This window comes from Callithrix jacchus, chromosome 9, assembly GCF_049354715.1.
Source record: "Callithrix jacchus isolate 240 chromosome 9, calJac240_pri, whole genome shotgun sequence".
Lineage (NCBI taxonomy): Eukaryota > Metazoa > Chordata > Mammalia > Primates > Cebidae > Callithrix > Callithrix jacchus.
In genome coordinates this window covers 126414871-126441402 of record NC_133510.1, presented here as the reverse complement: position 1 = coordinate 126441402, position 26532 = coordinate 126414871, and the positions used below count along the sequence as shown (strand labels likewise).

Below are 26532 nucleotides of genomic sequence, written 5' to 3'. Positions count from 1 at the left end.
CGAGATCGCGCCATTGCACTCCAGCCTGGGTAAAAAGAACAAAACTCCGTCTCAAAAAAAAAAAAACAAACCACAACTTTAAGGTCAAATCCAGCTTGAGTGATGCAAATTCACAAGCAAATTGGATTCTGGAACCTCACCTTTACAAATCTACCTGCAAACCAATGTGCAGGGAATGTGTTTCTACATCAGAGGCACAACTGGGCAACATACAGCCTAGAAGCTAATGGAGCACATGGGCAAGGAACATAACCTTTAACCCTTCCAACCATCTAGTTCTCTTTTACTGTCTTGAGCTGACATCGGGATAACTGATGTTTAAGTGTCAGTGGGCAGTGGCCTCCCAGCAGATGATAAATTGCCACCAAATGCTATTAATGTTTGACTCAATTCTCCAGTTCTCCATAAAAATTGACCTTATGAATCTCAAAAAAATTTTATTACAAAACAGATATAATCACACAGACAAAGGTATAACTTGAAATATGGGAACAGGCTGGGTGAAGTGGCTCACACCTGTAATCCCAGCACTTTGGGAGGCCAAAGTGGGAGGATCACAAGGTTAAGAGATGGAGACTATCCTGGCTAACATGGTGAAACCCCGTCTCTTAAAAATAAAAGAAATATGGGAACACACTTCTAACTACCACCCAGGGGAAGAAACAACTTCGTCAGGCATCCCAGAGCCCCTCCAAGTGCCTATCTTTGTGTAGTACTGATTTTGTGTTTCTTTATAGTTTTATTTATTTTTTTCACCACTTCCTCCTCCCTCTATAGTTTTATTTTTTAGAGACATGGTCTTACTCTGTCACACAGGCTGGAGTGCAGTGGTGCTCACAGCAAACTGTAATCTCGAGCTCTTGGGCTCACGCGATTCTCCTGCCTCAGCCTCCCAAAATGCTGGGATTATAGGCATGTGTCATTGTGCTCAACCTAGTTTTCATTCTTAAGAGATGGAGTCTCGGTGTTGCCTTGGTATTGCCCAGGCTTGGGTGCAGTGGCGCGACCTCAGCTCACTGCAACCTCTGCCTCCCAGGTTCAAACAGTTCTCCTGCCTCAGCCTCCTGAGTAGCTGGGATTATAGGTGCCTGCCACCACACCTGGCTAATTTTTTGTACTTTTTAGTAGAGATGGGGTTTCATCATGTTGGCCAGGCTGATCTAGAACTCCTGACCTCAAGTGATCTGCCTGCCTCAGCCACCCAAAGTGCTGGGATTACAGGTGTGAGCCACTGCACCTGGCCGTTTTATTCTTGAATCGTGGAGGTCTCTGTTCACTGTAGTTTAAGGTGTACCACTTAAATAACTTTGTTATCTTCCTTTTTACTTGATTCCCATAGTTCTTTCAGTAGCTTCTTTTTTTCCAAGGTTTCCTTTGCTCTTTTTTTTTTTTCTTGCTTTTTCTTCGCTGCTTCTTGTTTTTCTTTGTGAACAGAACTGTTTTCACCATTGTAGAAAATATCCACTTTCTCTTGCAGGATTTTCCGAGCTAGCTTTCTGTTTTGATCAACCGATCTTGTCTGATGGCACTGTAAGAGAATATTTTATAATGTGAAAACAACAATGTTATAAAATGGACAGGACCTCAGAAGTTATTAAATTCAACCTGTTTGCTTTTATTTATTTATGTATGTATTTATTTTTTGAGACAGAGTTTCATTCTTGTTGTCCAGGCTGGAGTGCAATGGCGCCATCTCAGCTCACTGCAACCTCTGCCTCCTGGGTTCAACCAGTTCTTCCTCAGCCTCCCAAGTAGCTGGGATTACGGGCGCACACCACCATGTCCAGCTAATTTTTGTATTTTTATTACGGATGGGGTTTCACCGTGTTGGCTGGGCTGGTCATGACATCCTGTAAGCTTTACAGAGAGGGACAAGCCTAGGAGGGAAAGCCCCTTATCAGGAGTTCCCATGAGTCAGTGACAGTGAAGACCAGCCCCGTTCTTGCCTCTGCCCATGGCCTCTGCTGTGTCCCACACTCTTGCTGTATTATGTGGCTTTCGCTGTGATTCTTTTAATCATTAGGAGTACTATTTTGTTTAGAAGCAACAGTGGCCTTCAAATATCTTAAAGTCCCACCATAATTCTGAAAGTATCAACTGACATATCTAGTTTGTGGCCAGTGAACAACCACTTTGTGTGCACCATTCCTAAGCATAAAGTTCTGTCTGAAGGAAGAAAATGGCATCTTTATTAGTCAACCATAACTCATTCACTGTGTAATGCCTTAGTTATTATAGGTGAGTGAGTGCCTTGCAAAGCTGTTTGATAAAAGATAAATCCTAAGCCAGGCGTAGTAGCTTATGCTTATAATCTCAATGCTTTGGGGGTGCCAAAACAGGAGGATCACTTGAGGGCTGGAGTTCGAGACGAGCGTGGGCAACCTAGTGAGAACTCCATCTCTGCCAAAAATTTAAAAATTAATTGGGTGGCCGGACACAGTAGCTCATGCCTGTAATCCCAGCACTTTGGGAGGCTGAGATGGGTGGATCACTTGAGGTCAGGAGTTTGAAACCAGCCTGGCCAACATGGTGAAACCCCATCTCTAGTAAAATTATAAAAAAATGAGCCAGGCACCGTGGCAGGCACTTGTAATCCCAGCTACTTGGGAGGCTGAGGCAGGAGAATCCCTTGAACACAGGAGCAGAGGTTGCAGTAAGCTGAGACTGCACTACTGCACTCCAGCCTGGGTGACAGAGCAAGACTCTATCTCAAAAAACAAAAACAAAAAACAACAAAAACTGAGTGTGGTGGTGCATGCCTACAGTCCCAGCTACTCAGGAGGCTGAGGTGGGAAGACTGCTTGAGCTCAGGCGTTTGAGACTACACTGAGCCCTGATCGCACTATTGCACTCCAGCCTGGGTGACGAAGCAAGACCCTGTCTTTTAAAAACAAAAACAAAACAAGAATGGCCAGATGTGGTAGCTCACACCTGTAATGTCAGCACTTTGGGAGGTGAAGGCGGGCGGATCACAAGGGCAGGAGTTCAAGACCAGCCTGGCCAATATAATGAAACCCCAATCTACTGAAAATACAAAAATAAGCTGGGAGTAGTGGTGGGTGCCTGTAATCCCAGCTACTTGCAGGGGCTGAGGCAGGAGAATTGCTTGAATCTGGGAGGCAGAGATTGCAGTAAGCCGAGATTGTGCCATTGCACTCCAGCCTGAGTGATGAGCGAGACTCTGTCTCAAAAAAAAAAAAAAAAAAGAAAATTCTATGAAATTAGGGTGAAAGAATAATACTGAAAGCAAATTTGGAATGAGTTATGTAAAATACATTAAACAAAAATTAACTCTCAGGTTTCAGAATTTTGTTACTCATGAATGACATTTTTCAAAGAGGAAAAGAAAAGTGATTAAGGTTTTATATGAATCTCTCTTGTGGCTCAAAATCCTGGCAGTGAGGCCGGGCATGGTGTCTCACTCCTGTAATCCCAGCACTTTAAGGGAGGCTAAGGTGGGCAGATGACCTGAGGTTGGGAGTTTGAGACCAGCCTGACCAACATGGAGAAACCCTGTCTCCACTAAAATACAAAAAAAAAAAAAAAAAAAAAAAAAGCTGGGTATGGCAGTGCACACCTGTGATCCCAGCTGCTCTGGAGGCTGAGGCAGGAGAATGGCTTGAACCTGGGAGGCAGAATTTGCAGTGAGCTGAGATTGAACCATTGCACTCCAGCCTGGGCAATGAGCAAAACAAAACCACCCAGCAGTGATGTGCAGCTGTTAGGAATGTGGACTTGGGGTATGGTGTGAACTGACTACGAAGTTGCAGGACCTTGGGCAGGTCATTTAATGTCTCTGTGCCTCAGATTTCACACCTGTACAGTGATGGAAATCATGAACATGGGGTTATGGGGATTGCAGAGTTAATGCTTCTTAGAGGCCAGGTGCGGTGGCTCACGCCTGTAATCCCAGCACTTTGGGAGGCCGAGGCGGGTGGATCACGAGGTCAAGAGATCGAGACCATCCTGGTTAACATGGTGAAACCCCGTCTCTACTAAAAATACAAAAAAAAAAAAAAAAAAAAATTAGCTGGGCATGGTGGCGCGTGCCTGTAATCCCAGCTACTCAGGAGGCTGGGGCAGGAGAATTGCATGAACCCAGGAGGCGGAGGTTGCGGTGAGCAGAGATCGCGCCATTGCACTCCAGCCTGGGTAACAAGAGCGAAACTCCGTCTCAAAAAAAAAAAAGAAAGAAAAGTTCCTCCCACACATTTCCATGACGTGTAAGTATCTGCTGCCAGTATCGTTATACACAGAACACCTGCTGTGGCTATCTCTGTGCTGCTTCCAGGACTCTCTGGTGATCCATGAGGCAGATGGACTGGGAGCCCCTCTGACCAGGCTTGGCTTTTTTTTTTTTTTTTTTTTTTAATTTTTTATTGGATTTTAGGTTTTGGGGGCTTTTTTTTTTTTTTTAAAGAAGGAGTCTTGCTCTATTGCCCAGGCTGGAGTGCTGTAGAGTGATCTTAGCTCACTGCAACCTCTGCCTCCTGGGTTCAAGCGATTCTCCTGCGTCAGCCTCCTGAGTAGCTGGGATTACAGGCTCATACTACCATGCCCAGCTAATTTTTGTATTTTTAGTAGAGATGGAGTTTCACCATGTTGGCCAGGCTGGGAGGTATTGCCAACATTTACCAAAGGGGACAGAGAGGCATGGAGGATGTGGCCACCCTAATGTTAACCAGCTAGGTCAGCTAAGGGCTGGGACTGCTAGCCAAAAACCCAGGCCTGCTTGCTGCCTCCTCAGGGACTTGGAGCCCACAGTAATGCTGGAGATCTCAGCAGCCACCCTACAGTGGGAGTAGCTTTGAAAGAACCACACTGCCCGGGCGCCTGCCTTTATCAGCCGCTGCTTAGCTTTGTCAACTTGCTGCTTCCGGGGCAGCAGCCAAGCACCAGTACTGTCTGCCAGGTGCCATCAAGGATGGCTGCCATACCCTGGCTCCAAAAGATCGGGGAAGCAGGCTTCCCAGTTTGTTGTAGGTGGAAAGGCTCAGGGATGGGATGACATCTGCAGTGCCCTCTACTGCCCAGCTGGTAGAGGGGGCTCGCGCCAGAATGAGATAAGCACTTCAGCTAGTCCCATTCACACTCGGGACAAATCTCTGGGGCCGTGGAACCCTTGGGCGGGGCCCCTCCCCTCAGTGGCTTTTGTCCTCTACCTTTACGACGATGCCTGAGGGGATGTGCTTTAGTACCACACAGTTGCTGGTTTTGTTGGTTGCTTGGCCCCCTGGACCGTGTCCTTTCACAAACTGCTCTTCGAGTTCATTCTCATCCAGGGAGAGCAGTGCAGGATAGTCCTTCTTGCCTGCAATCTGGACTGGAATGACAGCTATTCCTGGGGATAACAACCTCAGCTTCTCCCAAAGCCGGAGTCCCCATGGCGCTGGGCATATTCGGGTCAGTGGTCTAGGAAAATGAAATAAACCTGCGGTGCTCATAAGGAACGTGGCTCTGCTGGCTGAGGACCTGGGTTAGATGAATAAAGAGAGCTTTCAGTAAGAGGCATCTGCCCTCAAGATTATGCTTCAGATTCCAAGATGGCTTTTTATAAAGCAATTCAAACGATGACCCATCTGTTACTGGGGGATTTAGGAAATGAGTGGAGACAGATTATTCAGCAAGACACCCCTCTCCTCAGCCTTGTACTGTCTGCCATGTTACCGCTCCATGCCCTGCCAGTTAATACATATTTTCTTGCAATAGACCAAAAATATCTTCCAAGCACCCAGAGGTGCTGTTTTCTAAGGAGAGGTTTTTTTTTTTTTTTGTCAACATTGTTTATGATTGTGCTTTTTTTTTTTTTTTAATTGCATTTTAGGTTTTGGATTCCATGTGAAGAACATGCAAGATTGCTGCATAGGTACACACATGGCAGTGTGATTTGCTGCCTTCCTTCCCATCACATATAACTGGCATTTCTCCCCATGCTATCTCTCCCCAACTCCCCACCCCCGCTGTCCCTCCCCTATTTTCCCCCCGACAGACCCCAGTGTGTGATGCTCCCCTCCCTGTGTCCATGTGTTCTCATTGTTCAACACCCACCTCTGAGTGAGAACATGCAATGTTTGATTTTCTGTTCTTGTGTCAGTTTGCTGAGAATGACGGTTTCCAGGTTCATCCATGTCCCTACAAAGGACACGAACTCATCGTTTTTGATGGCTGCATAGTATTTAAGGAAAGGTTTTGAGTGTGAAATTCAGGCTGGGTATGGTAACTCATGCCTGTAATCCCAGTACTTTGAGAGGCTGAGACAGGTAGATCACGAGGTCAGGAGTTCAAGACCAGCCTGGCCAAGATGGCGAAACCCTGTCTCTACTAAAGATATAAAAATTAGGTGGCCATGGTGGCGGGTGCCTGTAATCCCAGCTACTTGGGAGGCTGAGGCAGAGACTATTGCTTGAACCCCGGAGGCAGAGGTTGCAGTGAGCAGCGTTTGCGCCCCTGCACTCCAGCCTGGGTGACAGAGTAAGACTCTCTCAAAACAAAACAAAAAAACCAAAGAAATTCAAAGGAATGGGGCTGTAATTTGATAAAGGTATATTAAATAGTGCATCAAGTAAGAATTAGGATCTGGGTCAAATGCTTGTATTTTAAATGTTTGAGAATCTCTGAAATAAAAATGTAAAGATGACAGTATGAGAGTCTAATTTACTTACTTATTTATTTAGAGACGAAGTCTCACTCTCGTCCCCCAGGCTGGAGTGCAGGGGTGTGATCATGGCAACCTCTGCCTCCTGGGTTCAAGTGATTCTCCTGCCTCAGCCTGCCCAGTAGCTGGGATTACAGGCGCATGCTATCACGCCTGGCTAATTTTTATATTTTTAGTAGAGGCGAGGTTTCACGATGTTGGCCAGGCGGGTCTTGAACTCCTGACCTCAGATGATCCTCCTGCCTCAGCCTCCCGCAGTGGTGGGATTACATGCGTGAGCCACTGCACCGGGCTGAGAGTCTATTTTATAGCTGAGCTTAAACAGTCTGACATAGTAAACATCACTATCAATCAATGTCATGATTGTTGTTTTTTTGTTTCCAGTTTCATGGATTTGAATGGGAACATCTGTTCCCCTGGATGCACTGCCAGTAATATGGTCCAACTGGTACTCATCATTGGAACTACCAAGTCAACTAATTTTTTTTTTTTGAGACAAGAGTCTCACTCTGTCGTGCAGGCTGGACTGCAGTGGCGTGATCACAGCTTACTGCAGTCTTGACTTCCCCAGGGTCAGGTGAGTCATCTGGGACTACAGGCACACACCACCACACCTAGTAATTATTTTTTTTGTAGAGATGGGGTTTCACCATGTTTCCCAGGCTGGTCTTAAACCCCTAAGTTCAGGTAATCCACCTGCCTCAGCCTCCCAAAATGCTGGCATTATAGGTGTGAGCCAGTGCACCCAGGCTGTCAACTTTTTTTTGTGTGTGTGAGACGGAGTCTCGCTCTGTCACCCAGGCTGGAGTGCAGAGGCATAATCTCGGCTCCTGCAAACTTCGACTCCCAGGTTCAAGTGATTCTCTGCCTCAGCCTCCCAAGTAGCTGGGACTACAAGCACCCACCACCACACCCAGCAATTTTTGTATTTTCAGTAGAGACAGGGCTACACCATCTTGGCCAGGCTGACCTTGAACTCCTGACTTCATGATCCACCCGCCTCAGCCTCCCAAAGTGCTGGGATTACAGGCATGAGCCATGGCGCCCAGCCTCAACTAACTTTTAATAAGGTCCTTGTTAGGCATAGTGAGGGACCTGAGATGAAAAAGAGCTAGGCTGTCTTCATGGAACTTAACAGGTTAGTTAGAGAAGATTTTAAAAGACAAGACAGGCCTAGCCTCTCAGCCTACATCTTTCTCCCATGCTAGATGTTCCCTGCCCTTGAACGTCGGACTCCACGTTCTTCAGTTTTGGGACTCGGACTGGCTCTCCTTGCTCCTCAGCTTGCAGACAGCATATTGTGGGACCTTGTGATCATAATTTATTTGCGTGGAAGCTTCTGAGATCATGGTGGACAGGAGGCAGGACTAGATTGCAGCTTCAGACAGAGCAGCATGCAGAGGCTTGCACTGTGAATTTTAGCTCCAGATCGACTGCAAGAACCAACCAGCAATCCTGAGAGGATCCACAGACTCTCTGAAGGAAGTAGACTGCTCCTGCAGGACCTGGGAGACCCCCAAATAATGTGAGTGCCTCAATTGTGAAAATGGGAAAGGGAGACCCTCCTCTCCTGAACATACACCCTCCACTGGAGAAGGTGAAGGTCTGTTTGCGGGAGAATTTTCAGACTATCAGAGCTGAGTTAGACCTAGCTGATCAAAACACAGGGGTAGAGTAAGCAGCAGAAAGGCCCTGGGAACTCACTGGGTCCCCAAGCAGCCCATTCCTGCATGGCACCACAGGGATCCATTGGGAGGGAGGGTGGTCAGAGAAGCAGGGGGTAAAACTCCACAGGGAGAAGGGATTCTCTAGTTGAACTTTGTAACAATTTGAATAAAGCAAGAAGCCTCCTGGCCAGGACTTGGGGAAGGGCACCAATCCAGCATGCAGACTTCACAGGTAGGGAAAAACTACAGCCCTTTTCTTACAGCTGGGAGGCAAACAGACTTGGGCAAGTTTTTAAGCCTGTTTCATCTCTGCCTGGAAACAGACTGGGGGCTGTTGGGGGGATATGGTGGGAGTGAGACTGGCCCTTCCATTTGCCTGGGAGCTGGGCCTGTGACTGCTGGCTTTCTCCCACTTCACTGATAATCTGCATGACTCAGCAGAGGCAGCCATAATTCTCCTAGGTACACAATTCCAGTGACCTGGGAATCTCAATCCCATCCCGGACAGCAGCTGCAGCAAGATCTGCCCAAGGAGAGTGAGCTCAGACACGCCTAGCCCTGTCCCACCCAATGGTCCTTCCCTATCCACCCTGGTAGGAAAACAAAGGGCTAATCTTGGGAGTTCTAGGGCCCCACCCACTGCTGGTTCCTCCCGAATACTACCACAGCTGATGCTTTCTGGAAAGCACCACCTCCTGGCAGGAGGCCAACCAGCACAAAATAGAACATTAAACCACCAAAGCTAAGGACCCTCACAGAGTCCACTGCACCCTCTGCCACCTCCACCAGAACAGGCACTGGGATCCATGGTTGAGAGACCCCGTCGACGGTTCATATAACAGGACTCTGTGCAGATAACCTCCAGTACCAGCCAGGAACTAGGAAGACTTGCTGGGTGGCTAGACCCAGAAGAGAGACAACGATCACTGCAAGTCCGGCTCACTGGAAGCCATATCCATAGGAAAAGGGGTAGAGTACTATGTCAAGAGAACACCCTCTGGGACAAGAGAATCTAAACAGTCTTCAGCCCTAGACCTTCCTTCTGACAGAGCCTACCCTAATGAGAAGGATCCAGAAAACCAACCCTGCTAATATGACAAAACGAGGCTCTTCATCCCGCAAAAAACACACTAGTTCACCAGCAATGGATCTAAACCAAGAAGAAATCCCTGATTTACCTGAAAAAGAATTCAGGAAGTTAATCAGGGAGAAACCAGAGAGAGTGAAGCCCAATGTAAGGAAATAAAAAAAATGATACAAGAAGTGAAGGGAGAAATATTCAGGGAAATAGATAGCTTAAAGAAAAAAGGCTGGGTGCGGTGGCTCACGCTTGTAATCCCAGCACTTTGGGAGGCTGAGACAGGTGGATCATGAGGTCAGGAGTTCCAAACCAGCCTGTCCAATACGATGAAACCCTGTTTCTACTAAAAAAATAGAAAAATTAGCCAGGCATGGTGGCGTGCCCCTGTAGTCCCAGTGACTCGGGAGGCTGAGGCAGGAGAATCGCTTGGATCCGGGAGGCGGAGGTTGCAGTGAGCCAAGATCGCTCCACTACACTCCAGCCTGGTGACAGAAGATATACAAATTCTCAAAGAAGATACACAGATGGTTAACAAGCATATGAAAAAATGCTAAATGCTGGGCGCGGTGGCTCAAGCCTGTAATCCCAGCACTTTGGGAGGCCGAGGCGGGTGGATCACGAGGTCAAGAGATCAGACCATCCTGGTCAAAATGGTGAAACCCCGTGGTCAAAATGGTGAAACCCCGTCTCTACTAAAGATACAAAAAAAAAAATTAGCTGGGCATGGTGGCACATGCCTGTAATCCCAGCTACTCGGGAGGCTGAGGCAGGAGAATTGCCTGAACCCAGGAGGCGGAGGTTGCGGTGAGCCGAGATCGCGCCCTTGTACTCCAGCCTGGGTAACAAGAGCGAAACTCCGTCTCAAAAAAAAAGAAAAAATGCTAAACATCACTAATGATCAGGGAAATGCAAATCAAAACCACAATGTGATACCATCTTACTCCTGCAAGAATTGTCATAATCAAAAAACAGTAGATGTTGGCATGGAAGAGGTGAACAGGGAACATTTCTACACTGCTGATGAGAATGTAAACTAGTAGAGCCACTATGGAAAACGGTGCAGAGATTCCTTCAAGAACTGAAAGTAGAACTACCATTTGATCCAGCAATCCCACTACTGGGTATCCACCCAGAGGAAAAGAAGTCATTATACGAAAAAGATACTTGCATGTTTATAGCAGCACAATTCACAGTTGCAAAACTGTGGAACCAACCCAAATGCCCATCAATGAGTGGATAAAAAAACTGTGATATATATATATATATATATATATATATAAATAAAACAGGCGTGAGCCACATATATATATACATATATACATGACAGAATACTATGCAGCCACGAAAAGGTACGAATTAACACCATTTGCAGTGGCCTGGATGAGATGGGAGACTATGATTCCAAGTGAAGTAACTCAGGAATGGAAGACCAAACATTGTATGTCCTCACTGATAGGTGGGAGCTAAGCTATGAGGACGCAATGTCATAAGAATGATATACTGGGCCAGGTGCAGTGGCTCAGCCTGTAATCCTAGCACTTTGGGAGGCCAAAGGGGTGGATCACCTGAGGTTAGGAGTTCAAGACCAGCCTGGCCAACATGGTGAAACCCTGTCTATACTAAAAACATGAAAATTAGCTGGGAGTGGTGGTGAGTGCCTATAATCCCAGCTACTCGCGAGGCTGAGGCAGGAGAATTGCTTGAACTTGGGGTGCTGGTGGTGGTGGGGGTGGAGTTTCAGTGAGCCAAGATCACAACACTTCACTCCAACCTGTGCGAAAGAGCAAAACTCCCTCTCAAAAAACAAACAAAAAAAATGATACAATGGACTTTAGGGACTCCGGAGGAAGAGTGGAAGGGGGCAAGGGATTAAAAGACTACAAATATGGCGCAGTGTATATTGGGTGATATGTACACCAAAATCTCACAAATCATCACTCAAGAACTTATGTAACCAAATATCACTTGAACCCCGATAACTTAAGGAAAAAAAGAAAAAGACAGTGTTATTTAACAATAAAAGATTTAAATAGCCACTGGCAACATAAGGTTGAAACGACTTAGTTAACAAAAGAATAGTAGCTGTAAGGATATGGCAAGTCCCACAGGTTTTTTTTTTGAGATGGCGTCCTGCTTTGTTGCCCAGGCTGGAGTGCAGTGGCACTATCTCGGCTCACTGCTATGCAATCTCTGCCTGCAACCTCCGCCTGCCAGTATTCAAGCAATTCTCCTGCCTCAGCCTCCCAAGTAACTGGGACTACAGGTGTGCGCCACCACACCCAGCTAATTTTTTGTATTTTTAGTAAAGACAGGGTTTCACCATGTTAGCCAGGATGGTCTCCATCTCCTGACCTTGTGATCTACCCCCCTTGGTCTCCCAAAGTCCTGGGATTATAGGCGTGAGCCACTGCGCCCGGCCTTGTTTTTTTTTTTTGAGATGGAGTTTCGCTCTTATTGCCCAAGCTGGAGTGCAATGGTGTGATCTTGGCTCACTGCAACCTCTGCCTCCCAAGTTTGGGTGATTCTCCTGCCTTAGCCTCCCAAGTAGCTGGGATTACAGGCACCATGCCCAGCTAATTTTTTGTACTTTTAGTAGGAATGGAGTTTCACCATATGTTAGCCAGGCTAATCTCAAACTCCGACCTCAGGTGATCCGCCCACCTTGGCCTCCCAAAGTGTGGAGATTACAGGCGTGAGGCACTGTGCCTGCCTGGCCGGTTTTTGTTTTTAAGGGGCAAAAGGTAGAAGGATCTGAAAGGTCTTCCATGCAAAGAGGGGCAAGTTGCAACCTGGCCTGCTTTCTCACCTGGAAAATGGGTGAATTAGCCCTCTCATCTATTTCATATATGCTTAAAAAAGATCAGAGAGGCTGGGCGCGATGGCTCACGCCGGTAATCCCAGCACTTTGGGAGGCTAAGGCGGGCAGATCACAAGGTTAGGATTTGAGACCAGTCTAGCCAACATGGTGAAACCCTGTCTCTACTAAAAATATAAAAATTAGCATAGTATGGTGTTGCACACCTGTACTCCCAGCTACTCGGGAGGCTGATGCAGGAGAATCCCTTGAACCTGGAAGGCGGAGGTTGCGGTGAAATCTTGCCACTGCACTCCAGCCTGGGCAACAGAGTGAGACTCCACCTCAAAAAAAAAGAGAAAAAGGTATTCTGGAAAGGGCTTTGTTGATACCTTTCAAGGCCTGAGACTGATTTGTAGTAAAATCTGTCACCCAGGTGGATTATGGGAACTGCAAATGTACCACTTGTTTAGAGCATCTTTATTGAGGATTACATAGGCACTAAAAACACAGATGTGCTGCCTTTTTTTTTTGAGATGGAGTTTTGCTCTTGTTGCCCAGGCTGGAGTGCAATAGTGCAATCTCAGCTGACTGCAACCTCTGCCTCTCAGGTCGAAGTGATTCTCCTGCCTCAGCCTCCCGAGTAGTTGAGACTACAGGCATGTGCCACCACGCCTGGCTAATTTTGTATTTTTAGTAGAGACGGGGTTTCTCCATGTTGGTCAGGCTGGCCTCGAACTCCCAACCTCTGGTGATCCACCCACCTCAGCCTCCCAAAGTTCTGGGATTACAGGTGTAAGCCACCATGCCCAGCCTGTGCTGCCATTTTAAACAACTGCCTCATGAGGCTCTTAATAGCTTCTTTTACCATTTGAAACCTTGTAAACTGTAGTCATGGCAACTGGCCTCTGATCTAGGTGGGAGCCAGCTTCTAAGGTAACTGGATATCCAGCAGATTATTCCCCAGGTTTGCTTTCAGCCTGTCCTCCTCATCCTTGGTCAACTTCCCCTGGGCCTGCTGCAATCTCCTGAGCCCACTGTGAAATCCAGATACCCACCCACGAGGAAGCTGGATGGGGACACAGAATCAGGCATTGCTTTCTTGTAAACATGTGCATTTCCTGCCTGTTACATGTAAGCTTCTACATTAATAACCAGTATAGCTGATACTGAGATGACACTGGTCACCTTTAGAATGACAATACAATATTCTTCATCTCTACTTCTGCTGTTTTTTTTTTTTTTTTGAGATGTGAGTCTTTACTCTGTCGCCCAGGCTGGAGTATAGTGTTGTGATCTTGGCTCACTGCAACCTCTGCCTCCCGGGTTCAAGCCTCCTGCTTCAGCCTCCCGAGTAGCTGGGACTACAGGTGCATACCACCACGCCCAGCTAATTTTTGTATTTTTAGTAGAGACGGGGTCTCACCATGTTGGCCAGGCTGGTCTCGAACTCCTGACCTCATGATCCATCTGCCTCGGCCTCCCAGAGTGCTGGGATTACAGGCGTGAGTCATCACGCCTGGCCTGCTTCTGCTGTTTCTATGGGAAATAAATATAATGCCAATGCTAGTTTTTAGTTCCACGACTAACATCACGATCTAAACCCATGTGTTCTTCTTGTGATAATCAATGTGTTGTCAGTCCTAGTGGGTGATAATTAAGACGGTACTGCCTATACTTGTGTTGTGTAAAAAAAGAAAAGCAAAGCCTGGGCAACATAGTGAGACCCCACCTTTACACAAAAATAACAAATTAGCTGAGTGTGGTAGTCTGAGCCTATAGTTCCACTACTCAGGAAGCTGAGATGGGAGGGTGGCTTGAGCCTGGTAGGTTGAGGCTGCAGTGAACTGTTATTGCGCCATTGCATTCAGCCTGGGTGACACAGTAAGACCCTGTCTCAAAAACAAAACAAAGTAAAAGCAATTAAAAAGTCAAAGAAAAGCAAAAAAAAATTGTTTTTTATTTTTTTTTCTTCCCCAGACTGCTCAGCAGGAAAAATTTTTTTTTAAAAGATGGTATTGGCAAGGTGCTCCATGACTGTGAAGGGATATACTTCAAAATGGAGCGTGCCAAGGAAAGTGGTGTTTTAAAAATTGGTTTTAATGTGTATGAAATGCATATAAAATGAAATGGCTTAGAAAAACATAAATAATAAACCCGGGCACTTCTTCTGAACTCTCTACAACAAAGAATCTCCTTACCTACGAATAATTAAGTGAATAAACTAAGTCAATATCCAAAACTTATCTTTCCTTATTCCTGTTTTCGATCCACAAAACAAAATCCCTTTGTGTATCAGGCAGCCTGTAATGCCAGATTCAATTCATTAAGGAACATGAGCCCCACACCTCTCTGAGTTTCTCATCCGCTAGCTGGTAAATCTGACCTGGCAGGACAGCGCTGGTGCATAGTATAATGACAAACAGAGGAAGTGATCCCAAGACAAGGCGAGACTCCCAGACAAAGGATGGAGAGGAAAGTGCTTTTATCGACGCTTTGTCACCAGTCCAGTGTTTGAATCTCTACCTTTTTGTCCTAGTTCAGAGCTGCCAGACACACTGGAAGGTCTCCCACCCAACTGGGGTTCAAGAAGGTTCCCTGTGTTCAGTTACTGGCTGCTTTGTTTAACAGTTAATTCCAACAGCCAACCAGACAATTCTAGACACTTTTAGCATCTCCTGGAGCTCTGGCCCTACTCCAACAACTGCTAAAAATGACAAACACACCCATGGTTCCACTTCCCCAAAGCCCCCCAAAAAAAACCGAATTGGATTTCAGTTTTTGCGATACTCACAGAATGATCCAGTCTTTAGGGAACAATAAAAGCAGCTCAAATTATAGCTCACTGTGACATGAAAAAAGAGATAAAGAAAAATGGTACACAGAAGTGCTAGTAAGAGGAAACCAGCAGTCATGACAGCTCTGCCCCAGTTCCTTTCTTCAAATGTGAGCTTCAGTGTAGGGCTGGTGCTCCACCCTGACTCCCTCGGCTCTACTTTTCCTTTGAAGATGGCTTCTGTACTGAATGGCTGATTGCCGTTAAGGTGAAAGCTCCCATGGTTGCCTGAGTACCTTACAATTTGGTTAAGTTCAGAGATAACAGGTCTAAGGAATTTACAAAAAGGAACATTAATTTGTGCAAGAATATTTTAAACATCTATTGAGTGTTAGGCATGGGCTTCAGGGAGCTTGGAGAGTTTGCAGCAAAAAAGAGAAATGAAGAAGTGCACAAACCGGATACGTGCCATAGCTGAGGATGGAGCACATACTACAGAGCAGGGGTTCTCAAACTTTCTATGCCCCTCAACCTCCTGGAGAGCTTACTGTCAGACTTGAAACCTATGTGCTACTGAGTGGCCTCCTTCATGACTAGATCTGGTCATCATACCCCCTCCTCCATTCAACCCAAACCAAGACAGACTATCTGCAGGGATGGCATGTTCAACTCTGCAACAAGGCCTGTGGCTGAAGCAAACAATCACAGATTAAAACTAGAAGATATAGCCTACAGTCCCAGCTACTTGGGAGGCTGAGGTGGGAGGATTGCTTGAGCACAGGAGCTGTGTCCAGCCGTGCAACATGGGGAGATCTCATCTCTAAAACACAAAATAGGCTGGGCATGGTGGCTTGCGCCTGTAATCCCAGTACTTTGGGAGGTCGAGGCAGGTGGATCACCTGAGGCCAGGAGTTCGAGACTAGCCTGGCCAACATGGCGAAACCCTGTCTCTATGAAAAATACAAAAAATTGGGCTGGGTGTGGTGGCTTGCGCCTGTAATCCCAGCACTTTGGGAGGCCGAGGCAGGCAGATCACCTGAAGTTGGGAGTTTGAGACCAGCCTGACCAACATGGAGAAACTCTGTCTCTACTAAAAATACAAAGTTAGCCAGGTGTGGTGGCACATGTCTGTAATCCCAGCTACTTGGGAGGCTGAGGCAGGAGAATCACTTATCCCGGAAGGTGGAGGCTGTGGTTAGCTGAGAAAGCACAATCGCACTCCAGCCTGGGCAACAAGAGCAAAACTCAATCTAAAAACTAAATTAGCTGTGTGTGGCTATGGGCGCCTATAATCCCAGCTATTTGGGAGGCTAAACTGGGAGAACTGCTTGAACTGGGAGGCAGAGGTTGTGGTGAGCTGAGATCATGGCATTGCACCCCAGCCTGGGCAATAAGAGTGGAACTCCATCTCAGAAAAAAAATAAATTAGTTGGGTATGGTAGTAGATGCCTGTAATCCCAGCTACTTGGGAAGCTGAAGTGGGAGTACTGTATGAGGCTGAGAGTTCAAGATCAGCTTGGGCAACATAGTGAGACTCCATCTCTCTGTTTTGTTTTTGAGACGGAGTCTCGCTTTGTCACCCAGGCTGGAGTCCAGTGGTGCGATCTTATCTCACTCCCGGGTTGAAGCGATTTTTCTGCCTCAGCCTCCCAAGTAACTGGGACTACAGGCACGTGCCACCATGCCCAGCTAATTTTTTGTCTATTTAGTAGAGACGAGGTTTCACCATGTTAGCCAGGATGGTCTCAATCTCTTGACCTCATGATCCACCCGCCTTGCCCTCCAAAATTGTTGGGATTACAGGCATGAGCCACTGTACCTGGCCTATCTCTTTTATTAAAAAAAAAAAAACAAAAAAAAAACCCAAAATAAAAGCCTAGATGTAGGAGGTGATACTGTGTCACCAAGAGCTCTCTGGAGAGAGTAGGATGGTAAAACCTTTGATTTAGTGTCTCTGAAAAGGATAAAGGATAGTTGAGGCCGGGCATGGTGGCTCATGCCTGTAATCCCAGCACTTTGGGAGGCCGAGGGGGGCGGATTACCTGAGGTCGGGAGTTCAAGACCAGCCTGGCTAACATGGTGAAACTCCATCTCTACTAAAAATACAAAAAATTAGCCAGGTGCAGTGGCACACGCCTGTAATCCCAGCTACTCGGGAGGCTGAGGCAGGAGAATCGCTTGAACCCGGGAGGTGGAAGTTGTGGTAAGCCACGATCATGCCACTGCACTCCAGCCTGGCCTACAGAGTGAGACTTTGTCAAAAATAAAATAAAATAAAGGATATTTGAATCTATTTTCAGGAAAGCATGAGATGTCAGTCTCTAGACCTGCTTTCTGAATGCCATGTATCTAAAATTCATTGTTTAAGCGTTTTTTTTTTTTTAAAGGTAAAGCACTAGTTTTCCTTAGCTACAACTTTCATGGTACATCAACCTTGCAGAAACTTAATTAAAACTAACTGAAGGAACAGATGTGGAGACTAACTGAAACAGGGTGCTTTAGGAAAGATGATTGTTAAAAAAAAAAAAAAAGGAAAGATGATTGTTAAAGTGTTCACCAGCCAGTCTCACCATGCAAACTTTAACATGCATAAAAATCACCTGGGAGTCTTGCGAATTGTAATGCTGGTTCATTAGGTCTGGGGCAAGGCCTGAGGCTCTGCATTTCTTCTTTTTTTTTTTTTCTTTGAGACAGAGTCTCGCTTTGTTGCCTAGGCTGCAATGCAGTGGCATGATCTCGGCTCACTGCAACCTCCACCTCCCAGATTCAAATGATTCTTCTGCCTCAGCCTCCTGAGTAGCTGGGATTACTGCCATGTGCCACCATGCCTGACTAATTTTTGTGTTTTTAGTAGAGACAAGATTCACCATGTTGGCCAGGCTGGTCTCAAACTCCTGACCTCAGATGATCCACTGCCTCGGCTCTGAAAGTGGTGGGCTTACGGATGTAAGCCACCGTGCACAGCTGAGGCTCTGCATTATTATTTTTTTTATTTTTTGAGACGGAGTCTCACCCTGTCCCCAGGCTGGAGTGCAATGGTGTGATTTCAGTTCACCGAAACCTCCGCCTTCCAGGTTCTACTGATTCTCCTTCCTCAGCATCCCGAGTAGCTAGAATTACAGGCACCCCACCCCGCCCCACCACCACGTCTGGTTATTATTATTTTTTGTGTGTGTATTTTTAGTAGAGATGGGGTTTCATCATGTTGCCCAGGCTGGTCTCAAACTCCTGAACTCAAGCAGTCTGCTTGCCTCAGCCTCACAGAGGTGACAGGGATTACAGTCATGAGCCACCATGTCTGTTTCTTATATTTATATAACATTTAAGAGGTTGAGACAAGAATTCAGGAGGGCCAATTACCTGCTTATTCAGTCTTGTCTCTTCCTTAAAAAGGAGATGAAACCATAGATCTCAAAACAATGACCTAATAAACAGCTAAGGGCCAGATAACATTGAGGTTAAACAGACCAACGTGCAACGTTGCAGCTTTGAAAAAACAAAATGGCCAGCAGGTGGTGCCAGAAGCTAAGTGAGGGGAGAATGATTTTCTGAGAAACGCTTAATAATTCATGTTTCAAAAACCTGTTTTGGGCCGGGTGCGGTCACTCACATCTGTAATCCTAGCAATTTGGGAGGCTGAGGTAGGCAGATTGTTTGAGATCAGGAGTTTGAGACCAGCCTGGGCAACATGGTGAAACCCCCCCTCTCTACTAAAGTAGAGCACCTTTAGTCCCAGCTATTTGGGAGGCTGACGCAGGAGAATTGTTTGAACCTGGGAGGCGGAGGTTGCAGTGACCTGAAGTTGCGCCACTGCACTCCAGCCTGGGCAACACAGTGAGACTCCATCTCAAAAAAAAAAAAAAAAAAGTGTTCTGCTGCTCTCTGTAAAATGGGAGTTAAAAAAGAAAGTAGCCTTTCTCTGTCTTTCACATCTTCCTGTTAGCTCATCCTCCTGCTGTAGGTGCCTGAAATCCTTAAGGGCTGAAACCTCTCTAGTGGAACCAATGAGTATCAGTGGTCAGGCTTGAAACAGATTTTGCCATTTCCTAGACTTCAGGTTTTACAATGAAGATAAAGCATGCTTCACTCACAGTGTTTGGAGATAATTATTTCTCTCTCTCTTTTTTTTTGAGACAGAGTTTTGCTCTTGTTACCCAGGCTGGAGTGCAATGGTGCAATCCTGGCTCACTGCAACCTCCGCCTCCTGGGTTCAGGCAATTCTCCTGCCTCAGCCTCCCGAGTAGCTGGGACTACAGGCGTGCACCACCATGCCCAGCTAATTTTTGTATTTTTAGTAGAGACAGGGTTTCACCATGTTGACCAAGATGGTCTCGATCTCTTGACCTTGTGATCCACCCGCCTCGGCCTCCCAAAGTACTGGGATTATAGCTGTGAGCCACTGGCAGATAGTTATTTCTCAAACAAGGAAAGCAAAATAGATTGAGCAGGAAAATACAGAGCTGCTAGCTGGGCATGGTGGCTCATGCCTGTAATCCCAGCACTTTGGGAGGCCGAGGCGGGGGGGATCACCTGAGGTCAGGAGTTCGAGACCAGCCTGGCCAACATGGTGAAACCCTGTCTGTACTAAAACTACAAAAATTAGCTGGGTGTGGGGGCAGGTACCTGTAATCTCATCTACTTGGGAGGCTGAGCCAGAAAAATTGCTTGAACCCAGGAGGTGGAGGTTGCAGCGAGCTGAGATTGCACCACAGCACTCCAACCTGGGCAACAAGAGTGAAACTCCATCTCAAAAAAAAAAAAAAAAGAAAACAAAGGAAATGCAGAGCTGTTGTCTTTGATTTTGGGGGACAGGAGGAAAAGAAGACTATTCTAGGTCTGGTCTAAACTTAACAGGCTTAATGCTTGAAAGCTTAATGCTGCAGAATTCAAGAGACAGCTAATGAAGTAAAAAGGAAAACATTCACTTTACACAATCCCAACATCTCGTTCATTTAAATTTTATTTTTGAGCTGGAGTTGCGTTCTTGTCACACCGGCTGGAGTGCAATGGCTGGATCTCGGCTTACTGAAACCTCTGCCTCCTGGGTTCAAGAGATTCTCCTGTCTCAGCCTCTCAAGTAGCTGGGACTACAGGCACCCGCCATCATGCCCGGCTAATTTTGTATTTTTAGTAGAAACAGGGTTTCACCATGTTGGCCAGGCTGGTCTCGAACTCCTGACCTCAGGTGGTGTGCCCACCTCGGCCTCCCATAGTGCTAGGATTACAGGTGTGTCCCACTGTGCCCTGCCCCGTTTATTTTTTTTTTAAGCAGAAAACTTTGAATCTGCAGAATTAAACCTGTCCTATTTGTGTGTATCATATTTCTTCTTCTTCTTCTTTTTTTTTAGCCAGAGTCTTGCTCTGTCGCCCAGGCTGGAGTGCAGTGGCTCAATCTAGGCTCACTGCAACCACCACCTCCCAGGTTCAAGCAATTCTCCTGCCTCAGCCTCCTGAGTGGCTGGGACTACAGGCCCGCGCTGCCACGCCTGGCTTATTTTTTGTATTTTTAGTAGAGACAGGGTTTCACCGTGTTGCCCAGGTTGGTGTCAAACTCCTGAGCTTAGGATATCCCCCTGCCTTCGCCTCCCAAAGTGCTGGGAGGCATAAGCCACCATGCCCTGCCCCATATTTCTTCAATTCATAACATCTAACAGGATCTTAACAATTTATCAACTACACCAATAAAACAGAAACAAATTAGCAAAGCAGCAATAACAACACAGTATATTTTCTTCTAAAAGTCTCAAAGTCTATATTACTATTAATGATGGCTTGTATTTGTTTAGGACTTAAACATATCCAAACCAAAGCACTTTCTTTTTTTTTGGAGACAGGGTCCCCCTCTGTCGCCCAAGTGGAGTGCAGTGGCATAAAAATGGCTCAGTGCAGCCTTAATCTCCTGGGCTCAAGCACGCCTCTTTGCCTCAGCCTCCCCAGTAGCTGGGACCACAGGTGTGTGCCACCACACCTGGCCTGTTTTAAATTTTTTGTAGAGACAGGGTCTTGCCATATTGCCCAGGTAGGTCTCGAATCATGGGCTCAAGCAATCCTCCTGCCTCACTCTCCCAAAGTGATGGGACTATAGATGTGAACCACCACATCCAGCTGCAGAGGACTTCAAATACATTATTGTATTTAATGCAAATAAAGAAAATAAGAGATACCCACTTCCTGATTATCTCAGGAAGATCTATCTTGGAAGACCATTAGGTTTTTAATTTTTGAAATTAAATTATCCTTTCTATAGTTTGTTCATTACCTTTCATAATATCTCCAGATCTTTTTCCAGTTCCTTAGGCAATGTTAGCTCCTTTTCCTTAACTTTTTATTTTTTAAATTTTTATTTATTTAGTTTTTTGAGACAGAGTCTCACTCTGTTGCCCAGGCTGGAGTGCAGTGCCATGGTCTTGGCTTACCACAACCTAGACCTCCTGAGTTCAAGCAATTCTCCTGCCTCAGCCTCCTGAGCAGCTGGGATTATAGGCACTAGCCACCATGCCCAGCTAATTTTTGTATTCTTAGTAGAGACGAGGTTTCACCATGTTGACCAGGCTAGTCTTGAACTCCTGACCTCAAGTGCTCCATCTCCTCGGCCTCCTGAAGTGCTGGGAGTACAGGAATGAGCTACCACGCCCGACCAACTCTCTCTCTCTCCATTTTTTTTTTTTTTTGAGACGGAGTTTCGCTCTTGTTACCCAGGCTGGAGTGCAATGGCGCAATCTCGGCTCACTGCAACCTCCGCCTCCTGGGTTCAGGCAATTCTCCCGCCTCAGCCTCCTGAGTAGCTGGGATTACAGGCACACACCACCATGCCTAGCTAATTTTTTTGTATTTTTAGTAGAGACGGGGTTTTACCTTGTTGACCAGGATGGTCTCGATCTCTTGACCTCGTGATCCACCCGCCTCGGCCTCCCAAAGTGCTGGGATTACAGGTGTGAGCCACAGTGTCCGGCCTCAACTCTCTCTTTTTAAAAAGACTAGTCAGGTAGAGTAGAGAAGAGGGAAAGAGTAGAACAAGGAGTTTGATCTGTGACTATAAACAATCAATTAAGATAACTTACTACTTAAAAAAAACAAAAACAAAAAAAAGATAACTCTCTACTATTGGACCAGCCTGACTTTCTCTGTCTGACGACTTCTCTCATTTCTTCTTTTGTCCCAGAAAGGCCCTACTGCTGAGGAGTGTGAGCTCTGTGGCCAACAGATCTGCATTCAGTGGGCAACTTTGGCCCTATTTCCTCATCTGTAAAATGGAGACACTACCACCTAGAGAACAAAATCATACATGTTGCCACAAATGTAAAGCACTTAGTGCTCACTAAATGGGAGCATGTCAGACCTCTCAACTACAAGGCTGAGGAACTTTAGAATGACACACCACATATGCTGTGGTAATGACACAAACCCAATCTGGGAACTGATTATGTCATGGGCTTTTGTTTTAGCGCTTAGGGTGAAAAGGCATCTAGAACAGTGACTTGCCAATTATTTTACTTGGTACAGTAAGAAGTACTTGAAAACCGTGGCATTACTGAAAACATGCTATTTGGTGGGGTCATAATTCTGGTCTGTGCAATCAAGTACCAAGGAGATCATTGTGATGTCAAAGAAAAAAGGCCGACTTCCCAGGAGGCTCATGCTGAAAGATAAAACCATTTTCAGTGAAGCAAGTCCTAGTTTAAACAAATATCTTCTGGAATTATGTCATAGAATAAAAAGACAGGAAATACCAAATTCGCAGTTTAAAAATTGACAGGTGCAGTGGCTCATGCCTGTAATCCCAGCACTTTGGGAGGCTGAGGCAGGATGCTGACTTGAGGTCAGGAGTTCGAGACCAGACTGTGCAACGTGGCAAAACCCCATCTTTACTAAAAATACAAAAAAGTAGCCGTGTGTGGTGGCAGGCACTTGTAGTCCCAGCTACTCGGGAGGCTGAGGCAGCAGAATCGCTTGAACCCAGGAAGCAGAGGTTAAAGTGAGTTGAGATCGCACCATTGCAGTCCAGCCTGGGTGACAGAGGGAGCCTCTGTCCCCCTGCCACACAAAAAAAGTAAAAAATAAAAATAGGGCTGGGCGAAGTGGCTCATGCCTGTAATCTCAGCACTTTGGGGAGGACGAGGCGGGCAGATCACAAGGTCAAGATATCGAGACCATCCTGGCCAACATGATGAAACCTCGTCTCTACTAAAATACAAAAATTAGTTGGGCGTCGTAGCATGCGCCTGTAGTCCCAGATACTTGGGAGACTGAGGCAGGAGAATCGCTTGAATTCGGGAGGTGGAAGTTGCAGTGAGCCGAGATTGTGCCATTGCACTCCAGCCTGGCGACAGAGCAAGACTGTCTCAAAATAAATAAATAATAAATAAAATAAAATAAAATAAAAATAATTGATAAGTATACCTAGGAAGCTCCAAGGAGATGGAACGCCTCCTGGCAGATCCGTTATTCCAAGGGCAAATCCATTTCCTGTGTCGTGGAGGACTAAGTGATAGTCCCAGGGAAGTCCCTTTACTGTGAGCCAGGACTCCTGGAGGGAAATCTAGGACCTTAAAGGTTAACTAGCATGAAGAACGTGGCCTGCACAGTGCGCATGAAATGAGCTGGAAACCCATGGGAAGGAGAGCGGGTTCCTTGCAGTCCTTTAGAAGTAGGACGCGGTGGCTCATGTCTGTGATTCCACCAGAGCTTTGGGAGGCTGAGGAAGGAGGATCGCTTGAGGTCAGGAGTACGAGACCAGACTGGGCAACATGGTGAGACCCTCCCCATCTCTTAAAAAAAAAAATCTCCACAAAAGCCCAGCAAGGGCAGTGCTGACCCCTACTATGTGCCAGGCCTTAAAGAGCACCTGATGCGTGCTCACAGCTCCATTCCGCTCAATTAAGTACGTGAAGATCTTTCCGTTTCGCCTTGGGCCTCCGTGGCACCGTTTTCTCCAAGACGGTAGTCTCTCTTCTCCTCTGCCCTGAGTGCTTGAACAGCCCCAGAGCCGACCCCACCCCACAGACAGAGGGGCCTCAGGTTAACTGGCTGCGCCACTCGGGGTCGCAAGCCAGGAAAAACCAAGCGTCCCGGCTCCCAGTCCTCTCTCCGGAGCCCTTGACAGGCGTGGGCAGCCGTAAGGTTACCTGTTACCTAGCTTCTTCGCGGAAGCTTACCTGGTCTCAGGACCCGACTCCTTCACTCAACGTTTTAGGGGAACCGAATCACCGCAGCAGAGGACTGTCAATCGCGTTCCCTGAGCTGCGCACGCGCTCTACTCTGGTCGCGGTTTCCCTCATCTGCCAGAGGCTCAAGTTTACTAACTGCGCATGCGAGAAACTGAGGCTTCTTTCCCGCGTGGCAGCGGCAAGCTCTCAGAGAGCCAATCAGAGAAGAGACCTTAACAGCAATACCTCCCCCTCGTCACGCCCCTGGGGTTGGACATCTCTCTTTGGCTGGAGCTGAGCGAGAAGGAAGGGCGAGGTGGACGCGCGCGCCAAGCTCGGCCGTCTCCCCCTACTTCCGGGCAGCCAATCACTGGGGAGACGCCGGACGCGCGCACGCTCCTTCGAGTTTAACGGTCGCGAGAGGCCGCGGGCCTGACTCTGACATTTGCAGCGGGAGTGGCTGCCAGGTAAGAGGCCGCCGGCCTGCAGGAAGTGGTAGACCGCGGGGGACAGGGGACGAGACTTAGGAGACACCGTCTTAGCGGTCCCGAGTGTGGTGATGGGCTGAGGTGTGCGGAGACGACGGAACCCTGCAGCGTGCGGAAGCTCTGGTCCTCTGCGGTGCACCTTTTCTAGACTCTGCGCCCTTGAGTGACACTCGCGCGGCCCAATCGCAGAGCGCCCTTTCCGAGGGGCGGGGGTGTCGGTGGGATTTTTCTTTTCCCCCTATTTTTTGACGAGATGTCCCGGCTTCCTCTTGGAATCCCTATTGTAGTTGCATGAGCGGTGGCTTTTCCCCGTCTTCCCTGCTTTCCGTAGCTTAGGCGACTGCATGGATTCTCCCTCTCCTTCTCACTTTGACCGGATAGCCGCCCCCAACCCTCGCGGGCTGGATCTGAGTGCCAGTGTCCAGGATCTTTCCTCACCCCCATCTCAGATCTCCTCCCGGCGAGGCACAGCGCCCAGTTAACTTTCATGTTTCATGGCCACCAATCGTTCCTTTTCTTCAACTCCTTTTTTTTTTTTTTTTTGCTAGGGGCTGGGGACACCAAAAGCGTCATATTTTGTTGCTGGGAAATATAAAAATGTCTCTGTTCTTATTATTCATTCTGTATCAAGTTAAAAAAAATTTTTTTTTTGGCATTGTATATGTGGGTGTTTAAGGATTTTTTTTTCCTCTTAATTCCCTGCCCTCCCCCAGCACCTCCACCCCAGTGGAGAAGCCTCCTTGAATTTCTAGTGGTTTTCCATCTGGATCTGCATCCGGATCCGGATTACCTCAACAGGGGAAATAATAGATGGGGTTGCAGGTCCATCTCCCTGGAAAGCCGTGGTTTCCTGGTATAACAGCATGGTGATTGGAATCCAGATATTTCTGTTGCCATTTGGAAGGCGGTCCTTGACTATTTCAATGCCCCGTTTGTCGTGGGTGATGGGCTGAGCCAACTGGGGAAAAGTCCATTTAGTTAGGTCCGGTTACCCTTTGCTTTCACTCCTGTCGCTGAAGGAAATGGTCCCTGTTTTAGTGTAGTGCTTTATAAACGCAGGCCCTATCTAGCGGAGGCAGAATACTAGACAATACTATTGTCTAGTATTAGACAATACTTAGAGCCTGTTGCTCTAAGCTTTTTAGTTTGTAAGCAGCTGAAGTTGTCTTTTCTTTTTTTTCTCTTGTTCCCTCGATTTTTTTTTTTTTTTTTTGAGACAGAGTTTCTCTCTTGTTGCCCAGGCTGGAGTGCAGTGGTGCGATCTCAGCTCACCACAACCTCTGCCTCCTGGGTTGAAGCGATTCTCCTGCCTCAACCTCCCAAGTAGCTGGGATTACAGGCATGTGCCACCACGCCCTGATAATTTTGTATTTTTAGTAGAGATTGGGTTTCTCCATGTTGGTCAGGCTGGTCTCGAACTCCTGACCTCAGGTGATCTGCCCACCTCAGCCTCCCAAAGTACTGGGATTACAGGCTTGAGCCACTGCGCCCGGCTAATTTTTATATTTTTATTAGAGACAGGTTTCGCCATGTTGGCCAGACTGATCTCAAACTCCTGACCTCAGGTGATCTGCCCACCTCAGCCTCCCAAAGTGCTGGGATTATAGGCGTAAGCCACCGTGCCTGGCTCCTTGCTCTTTTTTTAAATGCATGAACTCCCCGGGAAGCAGGCATCTTGTTTGGCTTGTTACAGCCAATTTGACATGATATATGTTCAGCTTAAGTGAAGTTTTAGTTGATCTGGAAAATAATTTATTTCCTGTATTTCCTTTTTTTTTTTTTAAGAGATGGGGTCTCGCTCTGTTGCCCAAGCTGGAGTGCAGTGGCAGGATCATAGCTCGCTGCAGCCTTGGACTGGGCTCAAGTGATCCTCCCACCTCAGCCTCCAGAGTAGCTGGGACATGCTCCCGGTAGCTGCAGGCAGG

General features: G+C 46.9%; 2 protein-coding genes across 42 annotated transcripts in view; one reads left to right on the top strand and one right to left on the bottom strand.

Annotated features, from left to right (window-relative positions):
• Positions 1-418: 418 nt before the first annotated feature.
• Positions 419-24201, bottom strand: MTRFR (mitochondrial translation release factor in rescue). 6 transcript variants are annotated; one of them, XM_054239060.2, is made up of 4 exons: positions 24129-24201; positions 21829-21950; positions 5163-5472; positions 419-1528 (listed from the first exon to the last, which is right to left on the bottom strand). In XM_054239060.2, exons 3-4 carry the CDS (start codon positions 5442-5444, stop codon positions 1298-1300), a joined length of 513 nt encoding a protein of 170 aa, XP_054095035.1. In that variant the 5' UTR covers positions 5445-5472; positions 21829-21950; positions 24129-24201; the 3' UTR covers positions 419-1297. The 6 variants fall into 6 exon arrangements, with proteins under 6 accessions (XP_054095035.1, XP_054095036.1, XP_054095033.1 ...); XM_054239061.2 differs by lacking the exon at positions 21829-21950 and adding an exon at positions 14992-15042; XM_054239058.2 differs by lacking the exon at positions 21829-21950 and adding an exon at positions 6049-6165.
• A 321-nt stretch (positions 24202-24522) lies between these two features.
• The window catches only part of MPHOSPH9 (M-phase phosphoprotein 9), an 84351-nt gene continuing 82341 nt past the window's right edge, over positions 24523-26532 (top strand). For all 36 annotated transcript variants that reach the window (XR_013522192.1, XR_013522201.1, XR_013522204.1 and 33 more), the window contains exon 1: positions 24523-24586. The gene's annotated coding sequence lies outside the window, so the exon portion shown is untranslated. The remainder of the gene's footprint in view (positions 24587-26532) is intronic.